At 34.7% G+C, this 17,830-nt stretch overlaps 1 protein-coding gene and 1 long non-coding RNA gene across 3 annotated transcripts in view; both read left to right on the plus strand.

Annotated features, from left to right (window-relative positions):
* Positions 1-12,193: 12,193 nt before the first annotated feature.
* Positions 12,194-14,876, plus strand: LOC127833530 (uncharacterized). The gene is made up of 3 exons (XR_008027458.1): positions 12,194-12,257; positions 13,032-13,093; positions 14,782-14,876. It is a non-coding gene; the product is annotated as an uncharacterized LOC127833530 (long non-coding RNA).
* Positions 14,877-15,108: 232 nt separating this feature from the next.
* The window catches only part of LOC127833528 (GPI ethanolamine phosphate transferase 1-like), a 41,668-nt gene continuing 38,946 nt past the window's right edge, over positions 15,109-17,830 (plus strand). The window contains exons 1-3 of one of the 2 annotated variants that reach the window (XM_052358826.1): positions 15,109-15,231; positions 15,417-15,643; positions 16,213-16,334. In XM_052358826.1, the coding sequence (XP_052214786.1) occupies positions 15,417-15,643; positions 16,213-16,334 (349 nt within the window). In that variant the 5' untranslated portion in view covers positions 15,109-15,231. The remainder of the gene's footprint in view (positions 15,232-15,416; positions 15,644-16,212; positions 16,335-17,830) is intronic. The other variant, XM_052358827.1, reaches the window with a different exon arrangement.

A 17,830-nucleotide genomic window follows, 5' to 3' on the forward strand; every position in this document is an offset into this window, starting at 1 on the left:
TATATATAAATAAAATTATAAACATTAAATATTCAAAATAAAATTAATGTATGTATTGTTACCTGTTTAAGATCTTTTTGTGTGCTTGCTGATGGCATTGATAAGTACCCATTGACATTGTACAATTTTACATGTACATGTACAATGAATATCTTACAAACACCAGAAATTGTTGACGTCAAACAATCCAACAAATGTCCATCTCCTTTCCTTCCACTTGGTGTATTATCCAATAAATTTCAATATTATTGCCTTTTAAACCAATTCAATGCTTTCACACGATTGTTTCAAATTTTAATATTTCCACAATAAGCTTAATTCAAATAAATATTGTAAGTAAATTTCCATTCACACCTTTTAACTTTTAAAAAGCCAGTGTTAGTTTGTAGATTTCTGCATAACTTTTTCCATGGACCTTATTAGAATCACAATATTATATTAACAAGTCACACTGTTTCATATTTCCTAAACATGTTGGGTGTCAAAATTTAATGTGATAAATAGATTTAATGCACACTTCTTTTCATTTCCAAAAATAGCAATTAATGGTTAATTTTTGGCTTTCTCTTGAAGTTTTCACTCTTTGTTTTCCGTGTTTTTCTTTACTTCACAGGGGAAATATGGAGACTTCTTGCCACAAGACATTGGGCCACATAATACTGATTTATTTATTTAATTTCAATTGCACAATATATATTTTAATTTTACTTATATCATTAAAAATTAAATACAAAAACTTATTTTAGATCATAACAGCAGTTTTACAACTAATTATTTACTGGAGTCCTTTCTTCATTCTGCTAATGGTGGCGCAATAGCAGAAACAACACATGCTCTTTAAACCCATTATGTCTTTTGCGTCTCTGTTCTTAACGATCAATGGCACTGACATCTTCATATAAATATTTGATGCAAATGTGCCAAAAATATAACATATGTGGTATGTAATTTGCAAAAGTAGCATAATTTTGTAGTAAGTGGGAAAAGATTGAAGTGATAGAAAGTCCTGAATTATTTTTGATGTAGGGCGAACCTAGTCATGGTGTTAAGGAGCGATTGTGTTAAAAAATTATGCAAGAAACATGTAAATAATGATTTCAAGATAAATGAGATTTTCAAGTCTGCTTGCAAATTTTTAGTAAAGGCAAATTGACAGACAATACCTCAGTATGTTTTTTGGTAAACGTACAGCTTAATTAAAAAATGTTCACATAGTCAGTATAGTGAATCGATATGCATGACAATGTTCTGTGCGAGTGAATTTCATATAAACTTAGCCCAAGTCTTAAGCATGATTAATGTGTTCTAGAGCTTTACATTTGTTGGTCATGTCGATGTAATGTTTTAAATCTATAGCCAGTGGCCAAGGTTAACGATTCGGACAACGCTTATTTGCATGTACATGTACCCCTTTTGGCTTTATCAGTGTGAACTCACTTTTGAAACGAGTCAACAGCATCTTGAAAACCATAGAGAAAGTGTAAACAATAAGCTAGGTGGGGTTTTAAACAGGCACAAAAATTCGATTCGAAATATTAAAACACCTGTAGACTGTGGTGACCCACGTCTTGCCAAAATAAGGGCACCATATAACACACTATGCATCTGCGGAAGTGCAGGTCAACAGAACAGTAACTTCAAAATGCTGGAGTGGAGGGGTGTAAACAATAAGCAAGGTGCAGCATTTAACAGGCACAAATCTTCGAATACCATAAAAAAAACACTGGAATCGCACTGTTAAAATACCTGTAGACTTCGGTGACCCACGTCTTGCCAAAAAAACAAAACGTTCGCACGTTTTGATTTCTTCCTCTCTGATGTAATTGTCGGCGTCAATAAAAGAGGGAAATTTTAATACCGCCATTTTTTACAACACACTAAGTTATCTCCCTTCGTGGGCGGAGTTAACACCGCACTACTTTTAAGAATACTCTTTGGCTGATTAATTCATTTGGAATACAACGTTACCGGGTCAAGGAGGCCAGAATTTGATAACGTTTAATAAATGTCACCTGCTGTACAGACATCATTTGTTTAACTGGTGATAAACAGTGAAATTACAACAAACAATTTATGTTGTTAAATACTTAGTAGTTTTATTTAATTTTTTAATCTGTGCATCAAAATAACTTTCTTGTGTTCACTAATTATTTTCTGATAAAACCTGATTAAACAGTTACATGACACAATTCTGTTTATTTGCTATGTCATTTATGGTCTAGTAGACATCAGATTCGGGCTAGTACATTTTAAGAGGAGCTGGTCCGATGGTCTGGCTGTAAAAAAAGTTAATGTCGAACCCTGTCAATACTGGTCGATTGAACTTTACACCCAATTTTAATTTATATTCCATGCCTAATTAAACAATATTGATAATATAAATTAAACCACAGGAGTTTGAAATTCTATCAATATAGCTAATCTAATTGCTAAACATTTTTGTTAATTAGCCATAAGATTAGCTATATTGATAGAATTTCAAACTCCTGTGATTACACAGACATGTTGCCAATAATGTCTTAAGCTATTAATACCCACTATTTTATACCCGTTCATGCAATTTGTAGACCAACCTCTCAAAATTTTGCAAATAAGTCAAAGTTGGTCAATTGGATTTTTCTGGTTGATTGAACCTTTTTTCAATTCTAATGAATTATGATGCTCAGATAATTCTGTTCTTGATTCAACAATAAGTTGAATAACCTGTCAATTACTGTGTATGCGTTGTTCCTCATACCCCACTGTCCCCACAGTCTTCTAACAGTCTTCTCACCTATACTGGTTGGGGCACCCGCAACTGATAATAGGGCCTTAAATGGCACCTTTTTGACACAATCCTTACTTGTAGTGTAATCTTGCATTGATTTCTTTAAATACTTTTTAAACAAAATAGTGAAAAAAACTTCAATTTTTATTGATATAAGAATAAAAAACATAATAAGAAATAATTATTAAAAGAAAAAAATAATTGAAAAGAAAAGTAGACCCCCACTTGGAAAACATTATTTGTTGGCAAAATCAAGAACTTTGATTGTTTATTCATTTGAATACCAATTGAACTTTTTCATATGAAAGGGAAAAAACCCTCATAATACAGAAAGGAAACAAGTTAGAAGTAACTATTAAATAAATAGCAAGTACAATGTAATCTTCTTTTGTGTGAGTGATATGAAATAGCCTAAGGGCAGATTTGCTTAATTGTCAATATCAGAGACATAACACTGCATGCATTTTATTACCAACTAAGAGGCCAGATTTATAACCCTAGAATACACAAGAGTTCTGTTTGTCCATCTGCTTATCAAATAGATATACCAATAGATAAGTGAAATGCTATGGTACCTACAATAGTAATAATACTTTAGTAACAGATGTGATACACTGAGATAAAGATATTGCCTTAGTCCTTATGTAATTGAGGCTGTTTCCATAAATAATAAAGAAGTAAAACTTTTTACAGCTTTAAAGATTTTTTTTTACAATAAATAACTCAGAAAAAAGTTTATCAATTACAGAATAATTATTGATTTAATATAAAATGGCTCCTTTGTAATGTTTAAATGCTACAATTTTCAATCGACCAGTATTATTGACCGGTTTTAACCGGGTATTGACCACCGGCCCGGTCAATACTCAATTGACCGGTCAATATGCCAACCCTGAAATAAACCACTGACTATAATGGGAGCACCGATGGCCCATTGGTTTAAGCTTTTACTCCAAGGGTCAGTGGGTCGAGCCCTGTTAAGGAAGACTTCCTTTCTTTCTTTTTAAATTTCTATTTTTTATTGAGGTATTTTGCTCAAATTATTACTTATCAATTTAAAGTATTTAATAACAAACTTCAATCAAGTCTAATCGGTGAAAATTTCCCTTTGAAATTGCTAGTTTTCCTCTTACATGCCCTTGTATTTTAAGATAGAATACTTTCCTCTCCAGAGGAAAGAGGTGTGGGTTTGAATCCCATCAGGGGCTTCAGAGGATGATTCATTTTGAGACAAATGTTAATATTTGCTTTAGTGTATCCCAAAAATAACCTAATATTAAATATATAACTGTGAAAGAAAATTCAAAATAATGTTTATTTCTATATACATTGTGATCCATGGACATAAACATTCAATTATGCAAGAAACATGTATGATTTGAGGGATGAATACGACAGAAAACTTAGAATGGACATTCATTTAAGATTGTTAAGTAATTAAAACTATAAATGTTGTAAAGCTTGTATATGACGTCCTTGCTTCTGGACAGCAGAACAGTTTAGGCATAAATGATTACTCTTTTTCTTTAGAATCAACATTTATGCATTATTACTTAAGCAAAGTTGAACTTTTTAAAAACTCGATGAATTGGGAACTGAATTTTTCATGTTCGTTGCTTGCAATTTACCAGTACTGAACATAATGTTACTGGTGAACAAATGCCTTCTCTCTTTACACTTTACACGGAGATGGTGTTTTTCATAAATATCCAGGTTAATTTGTATAAATACCGGGTAAGACCTCGTATCATATTTATATACACGTAAGCTTTACATTTATGATGATCACATTTTGTGTTTCGCTGTAAATTTACAGAGAAAATATACTACAGCAGCATGTCACCAGAGTTGTTAAAAGGGCATTTAGACAGTATTGTCCCTGACTTTTGCCGATTTTGACATATTCTTATAAACAAGAGGGCCACGATGGCCCTGTATCGCTCCACTGCAGAAAAAAGGCTGAAACAAATACTCTTGGCATGTGCAAATACTTAAATATAGGCCCTATTTAAGCACATGTACACTTTTGTGACTCCCTGGGCTGGGTCAAATTTAACCCCAGGGGCATAATTTGAGAAAACTTTGTAGAGGACTACTATACCTCACTACATACAAAATGTGGTAGCCCTAGGTCCTAGAGTTAAGGATAAGAATATGTTAACAGTTTTCACAAAATAAGCAAGATATAAGCGTATATAATGTTCAATTTTGTGACCGCCGGTCATAATTTGAACAAACTTGGTAGAGGACTATAAGATGTTAATGCAAACCAAATTTGGTAACTGTAGTCTGAATGGTTTTCGACAAGATTTTTTTTAAAGATTTCACAAAATAGGCGCTTTATAAGCGTTTATTCAATTTTGTGACCCCCGGGGCAGGGTCAAATTTGACCCCAGAGGCATTATTTGAACAAATTTGTAGAGGTTTATTAGATGCCACTACATACCAAATTTGGGAGCCCTTGGCCCAATGGTTATGAACAAAAATATTTTTAAAGTTTTCACAAAATAGGCCCCATATAAGCGTATGTTCAGTTTTGTGACCCCCCGGGCAGGGTCAAATTTGACCCAAGGGGCATAATTTGAACAAACTTGGTAGAAAACTATTAGACGTTACTACATACCAAATTTGGTAGCCCTATGCCTTATGGTTAAGGACAAGAAGATATTTAAAGTTTTCACAAAATAGGCCTTATATTAGCATATAATCGATTTTGTGGCCCCCAGGGCAGGGTCAAATTTGACCCCTGGGGCATAATTTGAACATACTAAGTATAGGACTATACAATGTCACTACATACCAAATTGTGTAGCCCTAGGCCTAATGGTTATGGACAAGAATTTTCTTTTAAGTTTTCACAAAATAGGCCTTATATAAGCATATGTTCAATTTTGTGACCCCCGGGGCAGGGTCAAATTTGACCCCAGGGATAAAATTTGAACAAATTTGGTAGAGAACTATAAGATGTCACTACATACCAAATTTGGTAGCCCTAGGCCCAATGGTTATGGACAAGAAGGTTTTAAAGTTTTCACAAAAAATAGCCCTTTATAAGCATATATTCAATTTTGTGACCCCCGGGGCAGTTTCAAATTTGACCCAAGGGGCATTATTTGAACAAACTAAGAAGAGAACTATTACATGTCACTACATACCAAATTTGGTAGCCCTATGCCATACAGTTATAGACAAGAAGTTTTTAAAGTTTTCACAAAATAAGCCTTATATAAGCATATGTTCAATGTTGTGACCCTCGGCGCAGGGTCAAACTTGACTCAAGGGGCATAATTTGAACAAACTTGGTAGAGGACTATAAGATGTCATTACATACCAAATTTGGTAGCCCTAGGTCCAATGGCTATGGACAAGAATATATTTTAAGTTTTCACAAAATAAGCACTTTATAAGCATATATTCAATTTTGTGACCCCCGGGGCAGTTTCAAATTTGACCCAGGGGCATTATTTGAACAAACTAAGAAGAGAACTATTGCATGTTACTTCATACTAAATTTGGTAGCCCTATGCCATACAGTTATGGACAAGAAGTTTTTAAAGTTTTCACAAATTAGGCCTTATATAAGCATATGTTCAATTTTGTGACCCTCAGGGCAGGATCAAACTTGACCCCAGGGGCATAATTTGAACAAACTTGGTAGATGACTATAAGATGTCACTACATACCGAATTTGGTAGCCCTAGGCCCAATGGTTATGGACAAAAGATTTTTAAAGTTTTCACAAAATAAGCACTTTATAAGCATATATTCACTTTTGTGACCCCCGGGACAGGGTCAAACTTGACCCCAGGGGCATAACAAACTTGGTAGAGGACTTTATATGCCACTACATACCAAATTTGGTAGCCCTAGGCCCAATGGATATGGGCAAAATTTTTTTTAAGTTTTTACAAAATAGGCCTTATATAAGCATATGTTCAATGTTGTGACCCTCGGGGTAGGGTCAAACTTTACCCCAGGGGCATAATTTGAACAAACTTGGTATAGGACTATAAGATGCCACTACATACCAAATTTGGTAGCCCTAGGCCCAATGGTTATGGATGAGATTTGTAAAGTTTTCACAAAATAGACCCTATATACGCATATACTCAATTTTGTGACCCCGGGCAGTGTCAAATTTGACCCCAGGGGCATAATTTGAACAAATTTGGTAGAGGACTATTAGATGTCTCTACATAATAAATTTATAGCCCTAGGCCCAATGGTTATGGACGAGAAGATTTTGAAAGTTTTCACAAAATAGGCCTTAAATATGCAATTTTCAATTTTGTGACCCACGGGGCAGGGTCAAATATGACCCAGGGGCATAATTTGAACAAATTTGGCCAGTGGAGCTAAAAACTGATTCTTTGTTTAGCGTGCAAAGGGGATGGAGGAACATTTTTTGGTGCCTTTTTAACCAGGTTTTCCGAAGGAAAAAACTGGTTATTAGATTGGCGAATGCGGGCGGGCTGGCTGGCGGGCGGGCGGGCGGAACAAGCTTGTCCGGGCCATAACTATGTCGTTCATTGTCAGATTTTAAAATCATTTGGCACATTTGTTCACCATCATTGGACGGTGTGTCGCGCGAAATAATTACGTCGATATCTCCAAGGTCAAGGTCACACTTTGAGTTCAAAGGTCAAAAATGGCCATAAATGAGCTTGTCCGAGCCATAACTATGTCGTTCATTGTCAGATTTTAAAATCATTTGGCACATTTGTTCACCATCATTGGACGGTGTGTCGCGCGAAATAATTACGTCGATATCTCCAAGGTCAAGGTCACACTTTGAGTTCAAAGGTCAAAAATGGCCATAAATGTCCCTTGAGATAAAACCTTCATATTTGGTATGCATGTGTATATGGACAAGGCCTTTCCATACGCACAACAATTTTGACCCCTGTGACCTTGACCTTGAAGTAGGGGTCTGCGTTTAGGTTTCAAAATCTGCGTTTAGGTTTCGAAAAATGCTCTTAACTTCTATGTCCCTTGAGATATAACCTTCATATTTGGTATGCATGTGTATATGGACAACGCCTTTCCATACGCACACAAATTTTGACCGTCCGTCCGTCCGTCCGTGTGTCCGTCCGAAAACTTTTACGTTGCTCATAACTTTTTCAATATTGAAGATAGCAACTTGATATTTGCCATGCATGTGTATCTTATGAAGCTGCACATTTTTAGTGGTGAAAGGTCAAGGTCATCCTTCATGGTCAAAGGTCAAAAAAAAAAATTCATGTGCATAGCTCCAATGTCAAGGTCGCCACGACTAAAAATAGATTTATTTTAAAACAAACTTACAAAGGGGGTTAATTTTCTTTGTTCATTTCAAAAGTTCAGTTTGAGTTGTCTCCCTTTATCAGATTTTTTTTCACAATGAAAACCTGGTTTTGTGACAATTTTGTCCCTTGTTAAAAAGTTGCTTCATTGTGTGGAAAATTGAGTTTAAAAATGTATGCACAATGCCTAATATGTGGCAAATTCCAACAATGTCTGTGGTTTTTCATGTAAAAACAAGAGATGTGTTTGTCAGAAACATAATGCCCCCTAGTGAGCCGCTTTGAAGCCGTATATTTGACCTTTAAGGATGACCTTGACCTTTCAGTACTCAAAATGTGCAGCTCCATGAGATACACATGTATGCCAAATATCAAGTTGCTATCTTCAATATTGCAAAAGTTAAATAGGAAATGTTTAAGTTTTCGGACAGACAGCACATATAAGTTGGTTTTACAAATTCACTGAGGGTAAACATTGGGCACTTATATAGTTCAAAGTGACCGGGAAACAAATTCTTGTGTTCTGATTTACATACATGTATTTACACTTGCAAAATTCAAAATTAAGAATGGTAATTGTTCTCTTATTGCCAACAACTGCATAAATCTTAACATTGTAAACTGGTTGTTTTATCTTTATTACTACTTTTGTACATTCTTTTGTATTGCCCTCTTTATATTAACTTTCAACATATATATATTATCCAGTAATTGTAGATATCATATGTTTTGTGATGTAAATGTGTAGGGTTCTTGTTACTTGTCACACCATTTCCATTTCATAATGCCTTAACACTGATATAGGATATTAGTGATTTTTGATTATTGTATTTATGTAAACTTATTCTATATGCCGATGAAAGTGTCATCCTTTATTTTCACAAAGATCCTAGTATCATCAGTAGTGTTTTTTGTAAAGAACTTGCAAATTGTATTAAATGGTTAGTGGATAACAAACTGTCTTTACACCTTGGAAAAACTGAATGTATAGTGTTTGGTTCCAAAAGGAAATCTAAACTTCATAATTTTAATGTAAAATGTAATGATCACACTATTGTTTCTCAATCATCTGTTGAACACCTTGGTTCAATATTCGACACTGATCTTTCTGCTACATCTATTGTTAATAATATAAATAAAAAAGGTGAACTCAAGAATAAGATTCTTCAGGGGCGTAGCTAGCATTTTTTGAGCTGTAGGCCCGAATATGTTACATAAAAACGGGGTGTGTGTGCGGGGGTCCTCCCCCAGAAATTTTTTAAATCCAATAACGCCTGTGGTGAGATTTAAAGCATATCTAGACAAATAATAAGGTAAGAAAATATAAGACTTTGGCCTGTATTTCTTTGATATTTTACTTTTTTATCTCAATGTCAGAGAACTAAATTTTACTGTATTATCTTTATACCAGAGAACTAAATTTTAAAACAATATGGAACAGAGAAACATTTAAAATTGTAACACTCGCTTATTCACAAGTCAAACCATGGGAATTCTTTCCAATAATACTGTCTGCATGTCTATATAGAAAGAAGTAGAGTTGATAATTGGAAAATATGTCCTTTGAACAAGACCAGAATCCATTGCCTGAGGATCATGTCAATATGAAATGCAGATTCAGGGTCAACATTTTAATGCATTTTTGAAGTTGAAGCAATTTTAATTTTTTCATGTTTCAAAAAAAAAATGTAGGCCCGGGCCTGCTGTGCCTAAAAGCAGCTACACCCCTGTTCTTTTATAGACAAAACCACTGTTCAAATATGGAATTAAGAAAATTGTTATGTAACTCATTGCTTCAATGCCATTTTGACTATGCTAGCTCTTCATAGTACAATGGTATTAGTAAACAGTTAAAAAATAGATTACAAGTTGTACAGAATAAAGTTGTTAAATTTATTCATGGATATGACTCTAGAACATCTTTGAAAGTTAAAGATTTTAGTAATATTGGTTGCTTAAATGTTCAAAACAGAGTTAAGCAAATAACACTCATTCATGTTTATAAAATTGTTAACAAGAAATGTCCTTCTTACATGACCTTTTTTGTATAATAATTTTAGTTTAGTGTCTGATATACATAGTGATAACAGTAGACATGGTAAAGATAACTTTTATTTACCTCAATGTCCTCAAGTGAATGGTTTTACCAGCACTACTTTTAATTATAAACGATCAAAGACTGGAACTGTTTACCTGCTGATGTAAAAATTCTTATAAAAGAATAAATATGAATTTGAAAACAGAGTGAAAACTTCTCTCACAGACAATATGATTGAAATTGAAAAAGATGCTGATTTTATTTGTTACTAGTAGTCTTATTGTTTAAATTATTGTTTTATGTGATTGGTTTGTTATATTATATATATAATATATATATATATATTGGTTTGTTATAATATATATATATATATTACTGTTGTTCAAATAAGTCATCAATAAAGTATTTGTATGTACATTTAAATGTAATGACAAATTGTCACAAAGTAGTAGTATACATTGTGTAACTAATGCTCTCTAATAATATATGCTAATTACTATTTGATCTCAAGACTATAGTCTCAAGTTTAAATTAATGATATTTTTATGCATATTAATGCCACCATTTTTGTACATTTTCCACCCATCTATAGGGCCCCATTGGAAATAAGTTGCAAACCTTTCATGGGACATCCTGTGGTATATATATAATGTCTTGATTTAAACATCTTGTAACTACTTGTTATTTCAGATCTCTGCCAAATACACTGACTATTTACTTATAACTGAATTTAAATGATTAACTTTGACTGTGATATTCAAAATGTGATATATCAATGCATTGTGATCCAAATCCTGTGATAATTGTTTTCCAATTGTTAAATGTTGTAAATTGACTGTACTTGTATGGCATATATATACATATGCATGAATAAATCAATATTTAGGAAAGTGTGACTGACACTGTTTCCAGACATATTACAGTTAAATAACTTCATGTCAGTAATGGCAGTCATGGATGGAAAATATCTTTTTACAATTGTTGCCTGCACTGTCGACCATATTTAGTGTTTTTGTTTCCCATCTAAAGAGTACCGACCCAAAACCATGGGCATGCCTGTGATATGTATCTTAAAGTTTCTTAAAAGATAAATAATATAAATTTTAACAACACCACAGCTCAGTTTTAACATTTCCAATACAGTATGTCTTATTTTGAGAGGCCATTCTGAATTGAGTTCATTTCCAAGGGCAAAGTTATGCCTTATAATATATTAATATTACAAAACTGAACATTGTTACACTGTCCCTAATTTTAATGGCACTGGATTGTTTAAGGCTTTGAAAAGCTAATTGCCTGGCCGGGATTATAACAACATCTGGAATTAAAATGCCTAGGATAAAGTATAAACAATATCTGCTAGAAGTACTGTATGGTTGCCATCATCAAATGTACAGAAAGAATCGTTTTTCAAATTCATTCAAGCCCCACTCATTCCATTTCATGAAATATACAGTTTGTGACTGCCTGGCTGGTCACTATAATGCCATTGGGACCAACGTGAAGTTTACTATTTCTTATATTACATCGAAAAGTTTTCTCTGTACCACTGTACAGTGTTGTACGATTGTTGATGGTATAGAACATAGACATATTGATTAAATCTCAAAGTTTGTCGCCTGCAGCCGAACATCAGCAATGTTGCAATGAATATAATTTAAGAAAAACTGATGCGTTTAAGTTTGAATAATGTTGATGTTTTCCCTTCAATAAACAACTAATAGGCTTTTTTAGCATTTTATTAAAATTTGAATATTTTGCATGCAAAATATCTAATTTTAAACAATAACATTAATAAATATTCTATTATATTACTCCTTAAATATATTGGTCCTTATATATCTATATTATCGGTTGATTCAGTGCAAATTTAATGGTGTGTAACCCGAACTATATTTTCGGTGTAATATCTTCCGCCTAGAGGTTACAATACACTAAATACTTTTGGTGTTCAATGCTATACCCTCTAAAAACAAAATCTTCATTTATTTGAAGACACAATTCTCTGTACGGGCACTTGCCATGACTTTATTTTTGAATATTTCTGTGTTCATGTGGTAGGGAAAACATTGTTGTATACTAGAAATTCCCTGTTTTGCTTTTAGGTTGGAGACTACATAAGACTTTGACAGTTGGCGGGAAACCATCATCAACTGGAGAGATGCCGGTAAAAAGATGGCCATAAAACAGTGACCGCTGATTCGCATTGAGTTCTTTCTTACATATTGGATGACCTATGTTTTTTATTGTTTAAATCATTGCGGCTTGGAATGCTCTTTAAGAAAAGGTATGGTTATGGGGGTGTCTACGCGCAAAAGTTTGACTTTATTTTTTGTTAAAGTTATTGCTTTTACATTGAATTTGTGCAGGAAATCTTTTGGTATGTTGTGACCTAAACTAACTTATGATAAAAATGAAATATCATCTGCAAGTGCAAAATATGACTGGTAAAGCAGATTTTTGGTCATTTCTTAGCAAAAGGGAAGAAAATAAGTGCATTAAATGCATGAATTCAGATTATTTGACCTGGAATAGTTGTTTTTCAAGTTGACCCCCCACCCTTATATAGTGGAATAAGGGCTAAATTGCTTTCCGACTTAAATTCAACCGCATATTGGTTGACCGTGTCGCGTTAATGTGTTACATGAAGTTAGAATTCAACGCCAGGGACTCCGTGATCGAGTAACGCAACTAAAACTTTTGCGAAAAGCATGAACATTCAAACAGAGCCCCATTTCACCGACATGGAATGGCAGGCATTTTTACAGTATGGACAGTGCAGCAGATGCTTAACTGAGCCAGCCTTCATATTTAGTACAATCATGAATTGAGCAAGATTTTATCACTTCATATTATTCATAAAAGTACACTTAAAATACATAAATGCATGTTTTTGTTTCATTTTTTTATCTTTTTCTATTGGGTATTTTGACTTTTTCAGGAAGAGGAATGTCTGCGACTAAGTCAAGGGCCACTGGATAAGGGTTGTTGATGGCAAAACAGGTAATAATATCATTTTGTTATCATGTACACAAGCAAATAAGCATATGTATGATGCTTTAGGTGTGAAAGACTGTCATAATCAGGATTGTGGTCACTCACACCCTTGCCGTCATGTAATTCTCCTCGCAGTTTGTATTGATAGTTCCGCGTCCTGACATGTAAAGCTCGTGCTTTGTTGGCAGCTGAAGTTGGCACTTAACGGGGTTATCCTTGTACCTGAGCATGTATGCAGTACAGCTGAGTTGATTTGCTACTTGTTACCCTACAATTAGCTTGTTTTTGGTATTGTTTTCTCACAATATGCTTATATTCATGGTTCCGGCTTAAAATGGTGTCGCGCCTTACTTAAACATAGGATTGTTATAGCAAGTGTCCCCTTCATCATTTACCTTAGAGGGATTTTTTTGACAAAATTTGGCACTTTCAGCAACTTGTTTTGTTTTTTATTTGGTACATGCTTCTCTCATTCAGTGATTTAATGACAGTATTGTCCTTATTCTTTTGTCTTTGCATAGAAAGGTGACATGAATCATTGATATTTGTTGTGTTGAGAATTCTGCAGGAAGCTGTGTCCCCAAAAGAAGTACTAGAAACCCCTTTCAGGACACTGCCTTGATCTGAACTGCCTTTCTACCCCTGTTACTACATGGAACATCATTGCTAAGCTTATAATGCTTGCCTACATATGTGTTTTTTGTTCAATTTAACTTTTCCTTCCAGCTTAAACCCCCCCCCCCGCCCCCAACAAATGAGCATTGTATTCTTTCGCTTGGTTACAAACTCCCATTTGGACCAGATTGCCACCATAAAAATAGCCTAAAGTACATATTTTGTGTCCAAAATATGAAAATTTGTATTGTCTTGAACCTCTAAATGAGAGCTGGCAATGCATTTTGACCATCTGCTGCAGTTAAAAGGCACCCATGACATTATATGCTAGAATATTTCATTGGCGGCTGGTAAATAAATGGGCACCGATCGACAAGGCGCTTTCAAGATTTTACACTTTTATTGGTGTGAAATAACAAGTTATTGGAAGCTTATTGATTTCTACACTTCAAAGTATCTTTGATCTCTCATTTTGACTAATTAGTTTATTGTCTTGGATGAAGTTGGATTGTTTTTGCTTTGAAATTGGCATTTTTGGGGTGATTAAAAAAAAAACACACAAAAAAGACATTATCAAAATTGCTTAGAGTGAAAATATCTAACAAATTCATTCTTTCCCCACCACACATTAGCCCCACTTGCATGTCTTTTTGGTTTGTTTTGGTATTTTATTGCAGATATTGAACACAACAGCTTTAAATCTTAAAGGGGCAGTTAAGCTTTAACAGGCCTAATATGGCCTTCTTCGGACTGAAAACACCCGCGTGTGAAAATATGATACAGAATGGCCAAATGGACAGCTAATCCAGCCAAACTTAATATATTGGTGCAATATGGATGGGATGATAATAATATGAAAGAAAAACACATTTCAGTAAAAATAAATTTCTCTTATAGGTTACAATACACTAAATACTTTTGGTGTTCAATGCTATACCCTCTAAAAACAAAATCTTCATTTATTTGAAGACACAATTCTCTGTACGGGCACTTGCCATGACTTTATTTTTGAATATTTCTGTGTTCATGTGGTAGGGAAAACATTGTTGTATACTAGAAATTCCCTGTTTTGCTTTTAGGTTGGAGACTACATAAGACTTTGACAGTTGGCGGGAAACCATCATCAACTGGAGAGATGCCGGTAAAAAGATGGCCATAAAACAGTGACCGCTGATTCGCATTGAGTTCTTTCTTACATATTGGATGACCTATGTTTTTTATTGTTTAAATCATTGCGGCTTGGAATGCTCTTTAAGAAAAGGTATGGTTATGGGGGTGTCTACGCGCAAAAGTTTGACTTTATTTTTTGTTAAAGTTATTGCTTTTACATTGAATTTGTGCAGGAAATCTTTTGGTATGTTGTGACCTAGAGGCGTTAGACATATCCTTCCACCAAATACACCCGAGAGACGATCGCCGATATGGCGGAATTGTCCGAGGAGTCCCGATTGCCAAAGCCGGCTCTGATATGGTACTTACTTCAACCAAAACAAACAGACAGCGTTAAACTTGCCACTTCGTGAACAAATGTATGCGTTTCAATTGTTTAAAAACATACTATACATAGTCTTAAAGCAGCAATAATAACATATTTATAATTGTTTTGATACACGTGCATGTACCATCATAAAGAAAGTGTGTATGATAGTTTTTATCATGATCATGATGATAGTGACATGTTTTCGCCAAATAGAAACTGCTTGTTTGTTTTCAGATGAAGACGTGGCAAGTGCTAACAGTAGGTGTGTTTATTCACACCATATTCTTTTATTCAATATTTGATATCTACTTCACCTCCCCGATCGTTCACGGGATGACCCCCCATAGGTCACCGCTACCAGCACCTGCAAGACGACTGGTCCTCTTTTCTGCTGACGGGCTTAGAGCTGATAAAATGTTTGAATTAGATCCCAGCGGAAAAAGTAGAATCCCTTACCTAAGGTTAAACACGTTTACTTGCTAATACTTGAGAAACAAATCAAATTGTTGAATTATTGTTAATGAAAATTCCTAGAGTTGTTAGGGTCTCTTTTGATAACAATAAAACACACAATTAAAAATGTCCTTACTTATGATACAGGAATTTCAAATGATGGTTGTGTTTTTAATTTTGTAAAAAACAACATGTCAATGTTCAATTTAAGGTGTTTTTATGCAATTTTGTAAGCCAGATTCACGTTGTTTTTTTTTAAACAAACATGTCTTAATGCCGAGCTAAGCCTTCATTTGTCAGTCAGCATTCCGCCGAAACATGACTGGCATGTATGTGCCCCGACCCGGGATCGAACCAGGGACCTCTGGATTTAAACGCAAGCGCCTTATCCACTGAGCTACGGAGGCACATCATTAGAAACTAGGCATTATAAATGCCCTCTGAGTTTTAACAATATATAACAATGTTTGAAAATTGTAAATGCATGCAACTTAAAGTCTGTCATTCAACACTTCATCTGTTTTAGTAAAGGATAATTGGCAAACAAAAACGTATAAAACATGTTCAATGTTTGCAGGAGTATTATTGAGAAGTCTGGCTCCTGGGGTGTGTCTCACACACGGGTTCCAACTGAATCCAGGCCAGGTCATGTTGCCCTGATTGCTGGATTCTATGAGGATGTCAGTGCTGTTGCTAAAGGTTGGTTGTAAAGCGCTCTTAGTTTAAACATATTTATTTTAGTTCAATTGCAGCGAAAGCCTCGGGCTTATTGAAATGCTTTCGAGTCCATTTCCTAGGCCTAGAACCAGTACTTGGTGTCTTTGGTAAGATCAAAAGAATGCTCCCACAGTGGGGATCGAACCCGTGAAACCCACTGGTGACTAGGCGGACACCATATCCATTACACCACTACAACCTTTGTTAAGCGCTCTTAGATGAATAGCTGTAGGGAAATAGTCTTATCCAAAGGGCCCAGATTAAAAAAATTAACCCATCTGTTAAATTTTGGAAGCGATTGAATTATGAAATGCATGTAAGTTGATCTGCCTTTTGATTGTTTTTTGTGTGTGCCAAATTTACATTTGCATTCAATTAAAAGAGATAATCCTTAATTTTCAATGAACAAAGAAAAACCAGAGTTAGACCTCCTTATTGAATCAACTTGCCCAGATGTAATAACTGCAACTGTAACACCTGTCTTGTCGTATGAATTGTGTTGCCCCTGATAAATTCACAGTATACAGAAGAGACTGGGAGCCATACATGAAAGGCAAATGTACGATGGCTCTAAGGTGACATCATCGCTCCCAAAAAAGTAGAAATTGTGGTTTCCATCTCCAAAGAAAAAATTTACTCGGGGAAACACAAAATAAGTCTGTTTTCACAAGTTAATTTTATTTATTGGACTCGGGGAAAACAGAAGTTCTTTTGAGTCGGGGAGACATAATCGCTATATTGTGCGCACAAGATATTCGGTCAATCACAGACGCGGATTATATGGAGGGAATAGTATCTTGTTCCCTCCATATGATCTGCGTCTGTGATTGGCCAATTATCTTGTGCACACAATATAGCGATTGTGTTTCCCTGAATCCAACAAAAAAATAATTCTGATATTATAAGAAATTCTGTTTTACAGAGTCCAACAAATTTCTGTTTTCCCGAGGCAAAAAAAAATTACTTGTGAAAACAGACTTATTTTGTGTTCCCCGAATTAATTTATTTTTTGGAGACGGGAAAACATAACTTGTGTTTTCCGGACTTCTTTTTTTTTGGAGCGATTATGTCACCTTGGTGCCACCGTACAAATGCCATGTTGGGGCGTTTATGCTGTGAATATTGAGTTTCTGTCCTAAGAGAAGAGGGAACTGCAAACAGATCGCAAGATAGTCTGGGCTGTATCAAAATCTTAAGAACAATCTTCATTGGCTCATTTTACAGACACAACCATATGATGACTTCACTTGAACAACTTAACATATCCTCAACCAGAATAAATACAAATTCTAAATCCATTATTATACTTAATGGACACCTATCGGAGAAGCTCACCATGATATTCTCTGTCTCAAACTAACAACCTCTTTTAGAAGATGCAAACCTAAACCAAGATAAACAAGAAACCCTTGGAGACGGGTGATGCTCCCCAAAGTTTTTTTTGTCACAATATTGCACTATATATTCAGATAAAAGGA

Source organism: Dreissena polymorpha, chromosome 6 (genome assembly GCF_020536995.1).
Source record: "Dreissena polymorpha isolate Duluth1 chromosome 6, UMN_Dpol_1.0, whole genome shotgun sequence".
Lineage (NCBI taxonomy): Eukaryota > Metazoa > Mollusca > Bivalvia > Myida > Dreissenidae > Dreissena > Dreissena polymorpha.